Genomic DNA, 16817 nt, shown 5'->3' with positions numbered 1-16817 from the left:
CCGCTATTCTGAATAATGCTTTTTTATAGGGCAGTGCTGAGTTTGTGGTCCAAAACTGGGAGAGGAGCACAACGGACTGACCCTTCACAAGCTGGCGTCAGGTCAATTGCAGACCTTAGTTGGGATCAGCGATCTTTTGTGGTGAGCTAAGGAGCTTTCATGCGTGAGAGAGATTTAGGAGGGACAAGCAAGTCCATTGTTTCTGTGGAAAACAGGAAAGGGAGACTTGCATCCTTCTGGCCAAGGCTTCCTGTCTTGAAACGCTTCCTATTTAAGTGCATTAAAAAGAAAGAAAAGGGAATGGATTGTCGTCAGTTGCCTGAGCAGGTGGGGTCCGGCAAGGACAGACCCTCCTACATTTCTCCGATGAAAATAGGGACATCCTATTCAATAATAATAATAATTTTATTATTTAAACCCTGCCCCTCTGACTGGGTTTCCCCAGCCGCTCTGGGCGGCTTCCTATATCTATAAAACAAAACATTAAACATTGAAAAACTTCCCTATACAGTGGACACTCGGGTTGTGAACATGATCCGTGAGGGGTGCACGTTCGCAATCCGCAGTGTTCACAACCCACGTCTGCGGGTCTGTACACACGCGGATTGCGATTTAGTGCTTCTGCACATGCACAAAGTGCGATTTAGCACTACTAATAGGGACGTCCTAAGGAAAAGCGGGATATTCGGGACCAAATCAGAAACTGGGACGGCTTCTGTAAATGCGGGATTATCCCTGGAAAATAAGGACCCATGGAGGGTCTGAGACAGACCATTGCAATGAGCGGACATGGCAAAAAAAAAACCAAGGCCCCTGTTTGTTTTGGTGGGTCTACTCCCAAGTAGTTGGGACTGTTCCTGCACTATTCCTTGCTTGGACAGGAAGGGAAGCGACGGAGGAAGTTGCGGAAAGAGAGTGGCAGTGGCAGGAGGAAGGGGCTGAGAAGACTCAGGACCCCCACCACCCTAAAAAACAATAATAATACAGTGGTACCTTGGGTTGGTGGCAGTGTGGGTTAAACCACAGAGCCTGGGACTTGCCGATCAGAAGGTCAGCGGTTCGAATCCCCGCGATGGGGTGAGCTCCCGTTGCTCGGTCCCTGCTCCTGCCCACCTAGCAGTTCGAAAGCACGTCAAAGTGCAAGTAGATAAATAGGTACCGCTCCGGCGGGAAGGTCAACAGTGTTTCCGTGTGCTGCTCTGGTTCGCCAGAAGCAGCTTAGTCATGCTGGCCACGTGACCCGGAAGCTGTATGCCGGCTCCCTCGGCCAATAAAGCAACTGGACCTAATGGTCAGGGGTCCTTTTACCCTTTACCTTTACCTTGGGTTAAGAACTTAACTCGTTCAGGAGGTCCGTTCTTAACCTGAAACTGTTCTTAACCTGAAGCACCACTTTAGCTAATGGGGTCTCCTGCTGCTGCCGCGCTGCCAGAGCATGATTTCTGTTCTCATCCTGAAGCAAAGTACCTAAGGTACTATTTCTGGGTTAGCGGAGTACGTAACCTGAACCGTCTGTAACCTGAACCGTATGTAACCCAAGGTACCACTGTAATAATAAAAATAATAATAAATTATTTATACCCTGCCCATCTGGCTGGGCTTCCCCAGCCACTCTTGGCGGCTTCCAACAAAATATTAAAATACCGTAATACATCAAACATTAAAAGCTTCCCTAAACAGGGCTGCCTTCAGATGTCTTCTAAAAGTCTGGTAGTTGTTGTTCTCTTGACATCTGGTGGGAGGGCGTTCCACAGGGCGGGAGCCACCACCAAGAAGGCCCTTTGCCTGGTTCCCTGTAACCTCACTTCTTGCAGTGAGGGAACCGCCAGAAGGCCCTCGGAGCTGGACCTCAGTGTCCGGGTAGAACAATGGGGTTGGAGACGCTCCTTCAGATATAAAACAAAACCTTTTGCACTCACCTTGTCCATTCCAGCTTCTCCTGCCCTCTGGCTAAACTGGAAGGTGGCAAGGGAGAAACAGTCTGCTCTCTGCCAGTCCAGCCGGAATGGCAGGCAGCCGTCCTTTCCTGTTTCAAAACTCCAAACAGCCTGGACATGTTTCCTGTCCTCAGCGAGAGGGAGGAGTTGAGCTGGGAGCAGCAGGAGGCAAGTTCCTTTTCCTCTGCTTCAGCCTCAAACCGGCGGGTGGCGAATGGAAAAACAACAACAATAACCAAGGGTGGCATGCACTCAATCCTGCTCAGAGTAAACGGGTGGCAATGAATGGACCTAAGGCTGCTTTGTCTCGCTAGATCAGGAGTGAGGAATCTCAGCTTCAAGGGACAAATGTAACCCTCCAAGCCTCTCGATCTGGAGCCATGTCACAGGCAGGTTGGACACAGAGGAACTGCGGGAGGAACTAACTGGGGGACCCCCATGGGAAGAAGGCTCAGAGCCCAGGGAGGGGTGGAGGGAGAAGACTGGGAGGAAGGGAGTGTTGGAAGCTGAAAAGGTAACAGGGCTTAGTGAGTGGGGGGAGTCTGTGGCAGAGAGCAGCCCAGATTCGGATGTAGGGGAGAGGGGGAAGAGACAGAGATGGGTCAGGCAGGTGTCTTCCTCTCCTGCTGCAATAAGCTCCCCTCCCTGCTGATCTCCCAGAACCAGAAGAGGGCTGAAAAGGGCAGAGGAGAGGTTGGCTGCATGCAGGCATAGTCTCCGATTGCTTGGGGGAAAACCTCCATGTAAATGTTCAGTCTCCAGGTTAATAGGAACCATTAAGCCAGATGTCAGGGACTGATTGGACGTACAGGAACCAGCTGGGGAACCCTGAAAGGAAGAAGGCTCAGGGTGGTGGGATGATGATGAGTGGCAAGAAAGAGCCGAGGGAGAAGACTGGGAAGAGGTGGTGTCAGAAACGGAAGGGATAACAGGAGTTAGTGAGCGGGGAGAGTCTGTGGCAGACAGCAGTCCAGAATAAGAAGTAGAAGCTGAAGCAGGAGAGGCGGGAGGCCAGGAGGCAGAGACATGAAGAGGCAAAGGTGTCCCCCCTTCCTGAAGCAACAAACTCTCCATCCTGCTGGTCTCCCCGGACCAGAAGAGCCATGTATCTCTCTTTATAAAATCTAATAAAATTTATTCAAAAAGAAATAAGGGGGGGGGACCCCCTCTTAAATTCCCAGAACGCAAATAAATCTCCGGAGACTTTAACCATTGGAAAGGCCTTTTTAATCAGCTGACATTCAACATCCCCTTCTCCCTTCCTCTCTGCCCACTTCACTACGGACCACGAAAAAGGAAGGTAGCCAACTTCTTACACCCCTAAGTCGTTCCCCCCCCCCGCCCCCAGCAATATCTGGCAACTGCTTTGGGGGGGGGGAGAAACTGACAGATAGCTTGCATTTATGGAAGAAACACACAAAGAGTTCAATGCCCAACAATGCTAAGGACATGAGGAAGGTGGGCTGCAGAGATACGTTTGCTGGCCTGGCAGATGTTTTGCAAACAGAGAGAGAGAGAGTGTGTGTGTGTGTCCTTCGGGTCCACGTCTCCTCCCCCCCCCCCCAAGTCAGACGACGGCCTCAATCTCCACTGCCTCCTCTTCCTCCAGCATGCTGTAAGAGGCGTGGGTCTGGAAGGGTCTCTGCAGCGGGTGGGCAAGGAGTTTGGCCATGCAGTTGTGCAGCTCCACGGCCGGCCCGGTCAGTGACACTTCGTACTTGTAGTTGGTGCCTTTGCTGTCCAGGTTGCTGAAGAAAGCAAAGGTCTCCTGGAGAGGAGAGAGGAACCGCAAAGGTAGAGTGATGGCAATAATTTTAATATTTGTACCCCGCCCACAAGACTAGGTTGCCCCATATAACACAGCATTAATACTGTTCTTTTTTTCCATATAGAAAGCTACATCTGTTACTCAACAATTATATTCCAATTCAGCAGAACTAGCAACTTCCCACACACCCAACATCAATGTTTATAACCCAAATTGCATGTCAAGGAGATACCGTATTTTTCCTTCTATAACACGCAGATTTTTTTCTCCTAAAAAGGAAGGGGAAATGTCTGTGCGTGTTATTGAGCGAATGTGTGGTCCCTGGAGCCAAATGGCGTGAGGGGAGGCAAAAAAAAATCAGGCAAAAATCAAATCGCGCGTCTTGGAGAAGGGAAACCTGAAAAGAGGAAGCGGCTGCTTTCCTGCATTCTGCCTCAGGGTCTTACTGCCCACCCGCCTCTGTTTCCTTGCTGTGTTTGCTCAAACGGAACAAAGAGCAGGGAAAGCCCCTCCCCTCCAGGCAAGCAGAGGGGAAAGCTGAAAACATGCAGGAAGGAGAGAGAGAGAGAGAGAGAGCGCGCGAGCTGGCTGGCTTGGGTAGGTAGGTGAGGGAAAACTTTTGCCTTCCTTTCCTCCCTACCCCTCTCCTGCATTCTTAGCCAGCTGCTTCTCTGCACACCCCTCTCCTGCTCCTTGTCCCTTCTGTGTTTTTCCTTCCCTCCCCACTTAAAATGTGGTTAAAAAGCATGGATCCACATGGATCCTCAGGATCTTTGCATTGGGTCAGCCCAAATTCACCATCAGATCACATAGCATGTCCATGGCTACAGCCTGCCCCCCCAAAATCACGCACCCACTGTTGCCTGGGGCTGCAATGGTGCAAAAACGTGGTTACAAAGCATGGATCCACAGGGATTCTCAGGATTTTTGCATTGGGTCACCCCAAATTCACCATCAGATCACATGTCTGTGGCCACAGCATGAAGCACAAAAATGATACATCCACTGTTTCATTCAGAATGTTTTTTCCCTTGTTTTCCTCCTCTAAAAACGATGTGCGTGTTATGGTCAAGTGCGTGTTATAGAGCCAAAAATACGGTAAGTAACTCTGCAACAGAAGTTTTTAGGGAAGTTTTTAATGTTTCATTATTTTTTTTGTATATGCTGGAAGCCACCCAGAGTGGCTGGGGCAACCCAGATGGGCAGGAGTAGAAATAACAACATTATTATTATTATTATTATTATTATTATTATGTTTTACAATTCTGTCTTATCTAATTTCATCCTCTCTAACATGTTTTGTAAAAATATTTTCTGCTATTTTCTGACACTTCAAACCCCACTGTGGTCTTTGCACAGGGGAAAACTTTTTATATATAGACTAGAAAGGTTTCTAGTCATCTTAGAAAGATTCGAAATTTGTATCTTTCACCAGCGCTGTCAATTCTGCCGTCTCTGCATACTCCAAGGTTTCCACCATGATGATGATAAACAGTCTGGGCTGCTCACAGCATATATCAGAATATACTAAAACATCAAACATTACAAACTTCCCTATACGGGGCTGCCTTCAGATGTCTTCTAAAAGTCAGATAGTTTTTCATCTCCTTGACATCTGCTGGAAGGGTGTTCTACAGGGAGGGAGGCACCACTGAGAAGGCCCTCTGCCCAGTTCCCTGTAACTTCTTTTCTCGCCGGGAGGTAGAGAGCCCCCAGAAGACCCTCAGAGGTGGACCTCAGTGTCTGATGGAGCTGAATGATGGAGGTGGAGATGCTCCTTCAGGTCTACAGGGCTGTGGCCATTTAGGACTTTAAAGGTCTGCACCAACACTTTGAACGATGCTCGGAAAAGTGCTGGCAGCCAGTCTCATATGTTCTCGGCGGCAGCTCCCAGTCACTAGGATTGTGGCAGCCACCATCAGCGCATCTATCTCAGCAGTGGAGTGAGATCTTGCCAGCAATCTGCTCCTGAACTTGGCCAAGCTGGCTGCTGAGAGATGACTGGCAACGTTCAGGGAACCTCAGTGTCCCTGCCCACTTCCTGGCCCAACAATGCCGTTTACCTTCCAGCTGGTTTCCTCCTCTTTGTCCTCGAAGCCGTTGTGGATGTAGAGCACATCAAAGTAGTAGTAAGGGCACTGCAGCATTTTCTGTGCGGAAAAGACAACAGCAGCAGCAGCACGGTCACGAATGGAAACATGGTATAGATGCCAGCAAAATTCACTAGTTGGCATCCATCTGTCTCTTTCTTAAGGAAATCTTAAGGATTTCTTAAGGAAATCAGCCCTGAGTGCTCACTGGAAGGACAGATCCTGAAGCTGAGGCTCCAAGACTTTGGCCACCTCATGAGAAGAGAAGACTCCCTGGAAAAGACCCTGATGTTGGGAAAGATGGAGGGCACAAGGAGAAGGGGACAACGGAGGACGAGATGGTGGGACAGTGTTCTCGAAGGAGGCAGTGGAAGACAGGAGTGCCTGGCGTGCTCTGGTCCAGGGGGTCACCAAGAGTCGGCCACGACTAAATGACTCAACAACAACAACATCCATCTGTCTCAAGATGCAATGGAGTGCGCCTCGGAGGGTGAAGCCAAACTGCTGCACTAACCCAAGTGACCTCCCCAGGGAGCAAGACTGGGCAATGTGTCTGGAGGTCCTGAGCTGCCCAGGCGACAGGACCGCCCCGCCTTGACCTCACTGATGGGGTCCAAAGGGAAGCAGACCTAGACGTTTGGCACCAGCTGGGCTGCGGGAGTTGCCAGAAACAGGCGTACAAGGCACTGTCCAACCGTCTTAGGGACTCCACTCCAGATTTGCGAAGGGTCTAGTCCTGAGCCTTTTCTTCCCCTGAAGATGTCGCACGAGGCAGTGGAGGTTTAGGGCCAGAATTTTCCTTCTCCTAGATGGGCTCCCTTCCCAGCTGGTTGAGCCCCACCTGCCCCTTACTTCCCTTTATTTACGGGACCGCCTCTCCTGGTCTGCCCCGCAGAGGACCTTAAGGTCCATGAATAATCATAGTTTAGAGGTCCCGGGCCCTAAGGAAGTCAGATCATCCTCCCCCAGGGCCAGTGATGGCTCCGACCTGGTGGAATGCTGTCCCAGGAGACCAGGGCCCTGCAGGATTTAACTTCCTTTCGCCGGGCCTGTAAGACAGAGCTATTCCACCTGGCTTTCAATTTAAACTTAGCCTGATCTTTTTATTCCCCTTCCTCCCATTCCCCTCCCCCTTTTCATGAAGATTACCAGCTCTGGGATCCCACAGCTAATTCTCCCCTGGTTTCCTCACAGGCCCAAATAGGACTAATTTAGGCAGCTAGCCCTGGGGATCATCTAATGTTTATTGGATGGATGTTGCCCCTAAATTGATTTTTGAATTCTGAATTTATCGTTATTCACATTTTATACTGTATTTTATGCTGTTTTTTGGTGCATCAATTAAGTGTTTTAAATTTGTTGTTAGCCACCCCGAGCCCGGTTTTTGAACCAGGAAGGGCGGGGGATAAATAAAAATTTATTATTATTATTATTATTATTATTATTATTTATGGCATGGGCAGAAACTGCCTTCTTGACCACTGGGCCCACTTGGTCTCATCCGCTCCATCCACCAGAGCGGGTCTTCGCATGCAGGGGGGGCCCCTAACACTGAGGGTCCGAGGCCCATCGGCTCCCCTCACCTGGATCAGTCAATCAGTCAAAGCCAATCCTGGGATGAGGCCACTGCCGCCTGCTGGCAGCTTCTAGGAGCCACAGGTGAGAGCTTTTGAATTCTGGTGTTGGAGGAGACTCTTGAGAGTCCCATGGACTGCAAGAAGATCAAACCTCTCCATTCTGAAGGAAATCAGCCCTGAGTGCTCACTGGAAGGACAGATCCTGAAGCTGAGGCTCCAAGACTTTGGCCACCTCATGAGAAGAGAAGACTCCCTGGAAAAGACCCTGATGCTGGGAAAGATGGAGGGCACAAGGAGAAGGGGACGACAGAGGACGAGATGGTGGGACAGTGTTCTCGAAGAGACCAGCATGAGTCTGACCAAACTGTGGGAGGCAGTGGAAGACAGGGGTGCCTGGCGTGCTCTGGTCCATGGGATCACGAAGAGTCAGACACGACTAAACAACAACAAAAAATAATTATTATTATTTATAAAACAAAGAAAGAAAAAGGGCACCTTCATCTGTTCCGTGATTGTGACCGGGGGATGGCAAGCTGGCCGGCTATAAACCAGGATGGTTCTGACCACATACGGCGGTGGGATGCTCTGCACATTCTCCGTCACGGGCAGTTCTGTCTTCTGCTGTCTGCGTAGATGAGGGAGAAGGAGGGAAAATTGGGTCCAGGGACCTGGACTGATAGCAGGTTTCCTGCAGGCTCCTCTAGCCCCGGACCCGCCCCCTGAGCTAGAGGGAACAACAGAAAAACCCCACTTCCCCTGTTCATAAGGCAACCAGGATCCTTCCTGCTCAACTCAGCAGTTCATGCAGAATCATGAGGACTAGCGCCTTATTTTTAAGGGGTGGGTCACAGTGCGGTAGTGCAGAAGGTCCCAGGGGTCTAGTCCCCGCTGACATCTCCAGGGAAAGGGTTTCTTGTCTGAAGCATCCCCGGAACAACCCAATGCCCTTCCCACCAGGAGAAAAGAGAGAAACTTACATGAGGCTGAAAAGACCTTCGAGATCTTCAAGGAGGGAGAAGAGTTAAGGTGGATAATTCTCCGCAGTGTGCTCTTGCCCCAACTGGTATCCTGCCCCTCCCAGTCCAGATTCCAAATCCCCATAAATCAGGGACCCCCAAAGGTCATCCAGCCCAACCCGCCGCAATTCCGCCGGCACACGGCAAGAAGGATACTGAAGGACTTGCAAACCACTGTCTCCAGGTCATACAAACAGCTGCAAACTTCTCTAGGATCAGAGGTGAATCCAGAGAGCTGGCGAGGTAGGGGAAGAAAACCAGAAAGCAGGTGATTCATTTCATTTCATTTCACTTTTGATTTGTGTTCCACCTTTCTATGTTACTGCACACAAGGCAGTTTGCAAACCTGATCCACTACAAAAAGTCACAATAAAAACATAACTTTAAACTAAAAGGGTTATATCAAAGAAAGCAATATTCAGCTACCCATTAGTGTACACCAGTCAACAGTAAAATTGAAAACCAGCAGATAATAATTGAGCAGTTTATACTTTACAATTGCAATAAAGGATTACTGATCAATGTAATCAATGAAAATAATGGCAGGACCCACAATGCATAAAATACCACCAAACATACGCAATCATGTAAAAGGATCACACAAGAAACAAGGGCACACAACTTTTAAAATTGTTTTTTAAAAGTATCCTTGAACTCCTTGAGCATCGCAAGACAAAGGAAAAGCTACAAGTAGGAAGGTTATTTAAGGTAAAGGGGACCCCTGATCATTAGGGGACCGACTCTGGGGTTGCGGCGCTCATCTCGCTTTATTGGCTGAGGGAGCCGGCGTACAGCTTCCGGGTCATGTGGCCAACATGACTAAGCCGCTTCTGGCGAACCAGAGCAGCGCACGGAAACGCCGTTTACCTTCCCGCCGGAGCGGTACTTATTTATCTACTTGCACGTTGACGTGCTTTCGAACTGCTAGGTTGGCAGGAGCAGGGACCGAGCAACGGGAGCTCACCCCATCGCGGGGATTCAAACTGCCGACCTGATCGGCAAGCCCTAGGCTCTGTGGTTTAACCCACAGTTTACCCCCCCACACACAAAAAAAAGGAGATTGAGAAGCTGGGAGAGGGCATCCAAACTGTCTGAGGGGATAGAGTAGAAAACATGAGACAGCTCTTTTTATAAATGTCATTTTAAACATTTTCTTCAACTCATTGTATATCATTTCCCAATTTTTTAAAATTTCTCTGCATTCCCACCACATATGGTAAAACGTCCCTTTCTTTTCTTTACATTTCCAGCATATGTTTGACCCAGTTTTATACATTTTTACTATCTGTACTGGTGTTACATACCATCTATACATCGTTTTCGTGTAATTTTCTTTCAGAAGAGAACAATCTGTAAATTTTAAGTCTGTTTTCCAGTTTTTCCCAATCTTCGAATTGTATGTTATGTCCTATATCTTGTGCCCATTTGATCATGACCGATTTCACCTCCTCATCTTTAGTTTCCCATTCTAGCAAAATACTATATGCACCCTTCTGCAACTTCACTTTCCCTTCTATGACTTCCTTTTGAAATCTAGAAATGGTGTAACTAAATCCTTTCTTGTTGTCTTCTTTAGACATCTCATATAATTGCCTTTAATGTAGCCCCACGTCAGGCGAAAGATTCCTGTCTTGCCGCGGGTTGGACTTGATGACCCTTAGGGGTCTCTTCCAATTCTACGATTCTAGCACCTTCTCCAACTCCACGGCTAAAGGGCTTGGGCAAAGAAACACAACCGTCGGGTGAAATGTGACGGGGCAGATCAGAAGCTGCCACAGTTGGGGAGGGGGGCAATAAAAACCGCAACCCCTGAGAAGTCTGCAGTCAAATGGGTGGCATAGCTGTCAACTTACAGATTTGAAAATAAGGGACCAGCAGCCAAAATAAGGGATTTTAGTCAACCAGTTAAAAGGGCCAGATAATTTTGGAGAGAATCATAGAATCATAGAGTTGGAAGAGACCACAAGGGCCATCAAGTCCAACCCCCTGCCAAGCAGGAAACACCATCAGAGCACTCCTGACATATGGTTGTCAAGCCTCTGCTTAAAGACCTCCAAAGAAGGAGACTCCACCACACTCCTTGGCAGCAAATTCCACTGTCAAACAGCTCTTACTGTCAGGAAGTTCTTCCTAATGTTTAGGTGGAATCTTCTTTCTTGTAGTTTGGAGCCATTGCTCCGTGTCCGCTTCTCTGGAGCAGCAGAAAACAACCTTTCTCCCTCCTCTATGTGACATCCTTTTATATATTTGAACATGGCTATCATATCACCCCTTAACCTCCTCTTCTCTAGGCTAAACATGCCCAGCTCCCTTAGCCGTTCCTCATAAGGCATCGTTTCCAGGCCTTTGACCATTTTGGTTGCCCTCCTCTGGACACGTTCCAGTTTGTCAGTGTCCTCCTTGAACTGTGGTGCCCAGAACTGGACACAGTACTCCAGGTGAGGTCTGACCAGAGCAGAATACAGTGGCACTATTACTTCCCTTGATCTAGATGCTATACTCCTATTGATGCAGCCCAGAATGGAGAGCAGCGCCGGTTTTTAGCCCTTCGTTTCCAGAGGTTGCTGCTCAAGACACCAGCTGATGAAACACTGCAATTAAAGAACTACAAGCAGCAACCACTTTTCGCGCAAAACGAAGTCCAAGCTACGAAGATGCTGCTGCAGCTCTGTATCTTTTCTCTCGTGCTCCATCTGCAGCTCTCAATTCTATCAGGTGGGGCGGGAGGAAGCGGGGGGAAATAGCGGCCGAAGTAAATCCGCGGATCAGACCATCTACGCTAGTCTACCGCTACAAATCTATGGGAGAAGCGCTTGCGGTCCTTCCCTTGTAGCCCTTGGAACACCTGCCCGCGCCTCTGCCTCTTCCTCCTCTCTCTGAACTGCTTTCTCTATGGCTGCCCTCGCTCTCCGCTCAAGGCTCCTCAGCAATTCCTAGGTCATGCCAGGCTGCCCATCTCATTCGGGTCCTTCGGCGGCACAGCCGCAGTATGGCCTAGCGGGAGCGGTGGCAGCAACGACAGGCAGAGGGGAGGCCCCAGGCAGAGACGCTCAGTTTGGCAGCCGCGAGGAGGATGGCGGCAGAAGGGCCCAGGGCTCCCACCAGTCCCGGCGGGGAGGGGTTCCCGGGGGCCGAGGCTGGTGAGAGGAGGCCGGAGGGGGGCAGGCCGGGCAGCCAAGCAACACAGTTGGAGCCTCCCTCCTCCCTGGCCGGCAGAGAGGGAGGAAGGGAGAGGAGCTGCTTCCTTTGAAACCCGGGAAATTTAAGGGACATCATCAATAAGGGACAGCAGCGGGACATGGCGCTGGGATAAGGGACTGTCCCTCCAAATAAGGGACGCTTGACAGCTATGGTGGGTGGTCAGAGAAAAGAGATAGAAGAAGCCAAAAAGTACCCAGGTGACGTCGTTGTTGACCACCACCAGCGCAAACTCGTGGCTCTTGTCGATTTTGTGCTTGGTCCGGACGAACATCTCTATCATCTTCTGGGAGATGTTCAGAGCGTTAGTTTTCGACCTTCCAGAGAGAGAGAATATGCCCACATATAAATTGCGAGATAAGGACAACTGTGACTTCATAGAAGAATGGGAACTTCAAATTACTTAAAAAGACAACAAAATGAATTGGACTCCTTGGCAGGTTTTGAATAAACATACACAGATTTATTGATTGTTAACATAGCAGAGATATAATATAAGGATTTATACAGTTTTATAGTATGCAGAGAATAATGTGTGTTGAAAAATCAGAGAGAGAAGCTGAGGGAAGTCTTGGGGGGAGGGCTTGATGGGGAGGTAGGGAGAAAGGGGGGGATAATGAATCTGAGATGTTTTGATATTTTGGTATGTTGAAATTGCAGATATATTTTTTAAAAAAAAATCTATGGAAGCCGCCCAGAGTGGCTGGGGAGGCCCAGCCAGATGGGCGGGGTATAAATAATAAATTATTATAATTATTATTAAAAAGAACTTCCATCACAATGTGAAACAGAAACAATAATATTAATAATAATTTCTTATTTATATCCCGCCCATCCGGCTGGGTTTCCCCAGCCACTTTGGGCAACTCTCAACAGATAAAAAACAGAATAAAACATTGTAGTTCCGCAAAAGAAAAATGTCGGCCAACCAGAAGGGAAAAGGCCACTCACCCGTTGAACGACTCCAGTTTTGAGTGGGACATTTCCTCCGAGAGGTCAAGGCAGATGATCTGAGAGAGAGAGAGAATATCACGGTCATGTTCCATAGAACAATAGAATTGTAGAGTTGGAAGGGACCCCGAGGGTCATCCATCCCAACCCCGTTCAATGCCCAAAGTGGGGCTCAAACCCACGACCGTGAGATCAAGAGTCTCATGCTCTACCAACTGAGCTATCCCAAACTGTCCAACAAATCTCTAAAACCGCCTCTTCTAGGATGAGCTCATGGGACCAAGGAGGAGCTGGCACGAAAAAGTTGAGGACAGAATAAGATACTCACCACTTTTTCCGGGCAGTTGACCCTTGGCGTCCTGACCTGGAACTCGGTGGGCGGGACTGTGGGAGGCCAGCCTTTCCCATTGGTGGCCGTGGCGCTCTGGGGGCTGTCCCCTGTGCTGGCCGCCTCCCCTTCCCCCTCGCTGCGGCTGCCCACGCTCGCCTGGGTGCTCAGGGTCCGGTCTTCGGCGCCCTCGGGGTTGGAGCGGGTCCTGGGGCGCTGCTCGGCCGTCACTTTCTCCTCCTCCTCCTCCGTTGCACTGCTGGGCTCCGAGGTGTCCATCAGGGCCCCACGGTCAAGTGGGGAGTCCAGCTTTGCTGTTCCGGAAGGCCTTCCTAGAAAGGGGAGAAAGCAACACGGTTTTGGGGGTGACAGCTCCATTGGGGGGGCAGCGGATCCATAATGGGGGAAGACCTGATCAGGAGCATAAGGACATCGGGCCAAAGGGCCTCCTATCCTCACAGTGGCCAAATGCCCCTAAGAATCTAGGAATCCAGATAGACTGCCACTGGACCTGGAGGTTCCATAAGGACACAAGAAAAGCCTGGCTGCTGGATCAAGCCAAAGGGGACCCGTCTAATCCAGCCTCCTGTTTCACCATGGCCTAATAATAACAACAATATTTCAGGGCAGGTCACAACATAACATTACTATGTAAAAACCACAAAATATATAATAAAAATAAGAACAGAAACAAATAATCCAACGTTCTTGTTTTTATGTATTTTGTGTTTTTTACATGGTAATGTTATGTTGTGAACCGCCCTGAGACCTGCGGGTATATGGCCGGGATACAGATGCAATAAAACACAATAAAAAGAAATAATAACAATAACAAACAGACAGACAGACAAATCTCCCCTCCCACAATACGTTTAAAAGGGCATCGGATGTCAAGACCTGAGTGCAAAATCTCTTTCAAATTAAGACTCCGAGAAATTGTTACTCAAAAGGTATGTGGCAGAGAATACACAGCAGTCAATTATCAATTTAATAGCATGAAAAACACCTTTTCCCAAACAAATTATCCTCACAATGCATGATTTTTAGAACCTAAATGAGTTCAAGCTTTTCTACAGCGATAACATTTGTGTTGAACATCCCCATAGATTTTCTTCAGTCAAAATAGTAAGATGTATCCGCAATATAAATTTGAGACAGTTTACATTTTGCTTAGGAATGTAAACAAGGTGATGTTGCTGGGCTGTCTGTTTGAAACCCAATGTAACTTCTTGATTATGTACGAAATGTAAAAAGTAGAAGGAAAACCAACAGGCAAAAGATTTGTGGTGGATCTGGTAAAGTCCTTCTTGGAGCAATGCAAAATTAACTTATGCACACAGTGACTTGCGATCTCCATCACACGCAGTCTGTAGTCCGCTGGCAGTAGGAGTACAATATGGGCATGTCTTTAAGTTAAGATCTTACATTAAAAACCTGACAGTACCAAACTATCAAAGGCTTTTCACCAAAGCCAGACTAAATGTCTTTACTTCTGCAGTGATGGATGGCAGGTTGAGAGGAGTTCCCTACCAGGACAGACTTTGCTCGTGAGCTCAAGACATCGATTCCATAAAACATATTTTGTTGCACTGTGCAAAATATGAGCAGGCCAGGGCTGAACTGATATTACCCTTGCTGGTACCTTTCCCGGGAAAATCAGAGGCTCACTATGTCAGGTTCCTATTGGAAGACCGGACAAATGCTAGAACATTAGCAGTGGCCAAGTTTTTATCGGTGGTTGCAAGAACCAATGATCCCTATATTCTGAACAAAATGCTTGTTTAACCTGGAGGTAGGCTGTCTGAATGGTGCATTACTTTGTAACGATTTGTTGGGTCTCTGGACCGTAATAAAGGTTGATGATGACTTATGGAACTCCCTGCTGCAGGACCATTTACGGCCTTAAAAGCAGATCAGATAAGTTCATGGAGCAAGAGATGGTCTACTCTTATGTACAGTACAGTTAACTTTCTTTATCTCTGATTCTACCACATATCCTATCCATTTCTTTACTCAGTTGGCTGTTGCTCCTAGAAAGACCAACTCTGCAAGAACCGAGCTGCAGCGTTGAAAACAATGTCCCCTGCAAGAGCTAGGCTATCATGCTCTGATCCCGGCTTTTATCATTCAGCCAGCACGACAGCTTGGTGCAGTTTGCAAAGCTAAGAGAGAGATTTGCAAAAATCATGATAACTTGACACACACACACACACACAAAACTGAAATTGGTTGCACAACTCATAGAGTCACCATCGTTCTTATTTTCCTTTGCAACCAGAAGAATAAACTTATATGAATTATCTTTCCAGGGCTTGGCAGCTGCTCCCCACCCCCATAATAACTGAGCTTTCCAAATACTGTCCAAAAAGGAGGCTCTGTACCAAATATTATCCGCTTTGCATCCTTTATCCTCCCATCCAAAGCAATTATATTGCATCCCATAAATGACCACTCCCTTTTCCTGGAAAACCACCTACCTCGACCCCTTTTGTTCCAAACGCAAGCAACCCGTAAAACCAGTGATCGTTCACAGACACAGACAAAACCCAGCTGCGAAATTAAGACTCCTTGCAAACCAGACCGGAAGTGAAGAACCATATGGATGCCCCTCTCCTCGCAATGGATGCTGGGATTTGTAGTTCTCCCTTCCAAACGTCTTGCAAAAGAGAAGCTCTGTTTGTTGGAAGATGCAATTCTGCAATAGATTGGGGGTTTTGCTTGTTTCCATTCCAGAAATCTGGAATGCAAATGAATCACCCTGGTTAAAGTAGTTATAAGAAGGCTGGCAAAGAAAAGTATGTGGATGCAATCAGGAAATAAGAGAGAGGGTGGATAATGAACACAAGAACTAGCAACAGTGGAAAATTGGCAGATGAAGATGATGGACTTTTCGGAGCTAGCTGACCTGACAGCAAGAATCCGCGACCAGAAAGGAGAGGAGTTTCAGGAGGACTGGAGGAAATTTAAGGACTATTTGAATAAATATTGCAATATAAAAAATTAGAAATAAAGAAATAAAAAATAAAGAAATAAATAAAAAAAATAGAAATAAATTGAAAGAGACAAGTAGGCCTAGGATTAAGTGATAATTAAATAAATGGGATTTAGAATATTAAGAAAAGTGAGTTTAAAAATGATATTTGTTTTAGTTTAGAAATGATATTGGAATGCTGTTACTTTTAACTACAAGGAAACTCAGAAGGGAGGGACTAGAGGAAGTCAACCCAGATGTTTAAAAGGTTGGATTTGTAAATAATTAAGTTTGTTGTTGTTTATCTGTTTATTTTTCCCTTTTTTCTTCTTTCGTTCATTGATGTATTTTTCTTTTTTTCTGTTTTTGTGTGTCATTCTGCTTTTTGTTACAATTGTGGAAAATCTAATATTTTTTAAAAAAAAAGAGGGGGTGGATAATGCACCCCTTAAACTGAATGAATAAATAAACGGTGGAAATGCAATGAAGGGAAAAGCAGTCAGTGAATTTTAATAGAAGGAACGCAAAATAAATCAATGGATGGATGGATGGATGCTAATGCCGGAAATCTTGTCTGCGGACAAAAGTACCGAGTCCTCTATGTCTGTCTTAGGCTGAATGGGGGAAGCGGACAAACAGAGCCAACGACACCGTCAATCAAGTAACGTAAACATCAACTCCAGACCAATCAACAGGGCGGGCGGGTAAAGGAAAAGGGGCAGAGGCCTGATGCCCCTTTTCAACCTATCCACACAGAGGATTCTCTTTCCCCCCGCCTACCAGTCCCTCCTCGTTCCTCTTTTTACTGGGCAACCGGGCAGTCAGTCATTGCGACGGCCAGCCAATGAGAAACCCAGGCAGGCCTTGAGAGGGAAGCTTCAAACTTTAAAAGCAAGATGGCGGCGGGGGCGGCGTTGCCGCTGCGACTGCGGCTGTGAGGGAGCCGCGGCGGGCGCGCGGCCCTCGGCCGGGGCTGCGCGG

At 47.8% G+C, this 16817-nt stretch overlaps 2 protein-coding genes across 5 annotated transcripts in view; both read right to left on the bottom strand.

Moving 5' to 3' along the window:
* USHBP1 (USH1 protein network component harmonin binding protein 1) overlaps positions 1–2719 on the bottom strand; it is a 32057-nt gene extending 29338 nt beyond the window's left edge. For all 3 annotated transcript variants that reach the window (XM_079960530.1, XM_079960529.1, XM_079960531.1), the window contains exon 1: positions 1920–2719. In XM_079960530.1, coding sequence (XP_079816656.1) covers positions 1920–1928 — 9 coding nt within the window. In that variant the 5' untranslated portion in view covers positions 1929–2719. The remainder of the gene's footprint in view (positions 1–1919) is intronic.
* A 422-nt stretch (positions 2720–3141) lies between these two features.
* Positions 3142–16721, bottom strand: BABAM1 (BRISC and BRCA1 A complex member 1). 2 transcript variants are annotated; one of them, XM_079960836.1, is made up of 9 exons: positions 16617–16721; positions 12866–13197; positions 12538–12596; positions 11783–11903; positions 8545–8623; positions 8350–8374; positions 7868–7997; positions 5769–5855; positions 3142–3705 (listed from the first exon to the last, which is right to left on the bottom strand). In XM_079960836.1, the coding sequence occupies exons 2-9, from the start codon at positions 13142–13144 to the stop codon at positions 3505–3507; spliced, it is 981 nt and encodes a 326-aa protein (XP_079816962.1). In that variant the 5' UTR covers positions 13145–13197; positions 16617–16721; the 3' UTR covers positions 3142–3504. The 2 variants fall into 2 exon arrangements, with proteins under 2 accessions (XP_079816962.1, XP_079816961.1); XM_079960835.1 differs by lacking the exon at positions 16617–16721 and adding an exon at positions 15343–15476.
* Between the last annotated feature and the right edge of the window lie 96 nt (positions 16722–16817).

This window comes from Podarcis cretensis (assembly GCF_951804945.1).
Source record: "Podarcis cretensis genome assembly, chromosome: 18".
NCBI lineage: Eukaryota > Metazoa > Chordata > Lepidosauria > Squamata > Lacertidae > Podarcis > Podarcis cretensis.
This window is presented reverse-complemented; position numbering and strand designations above follow the sequence as displayed.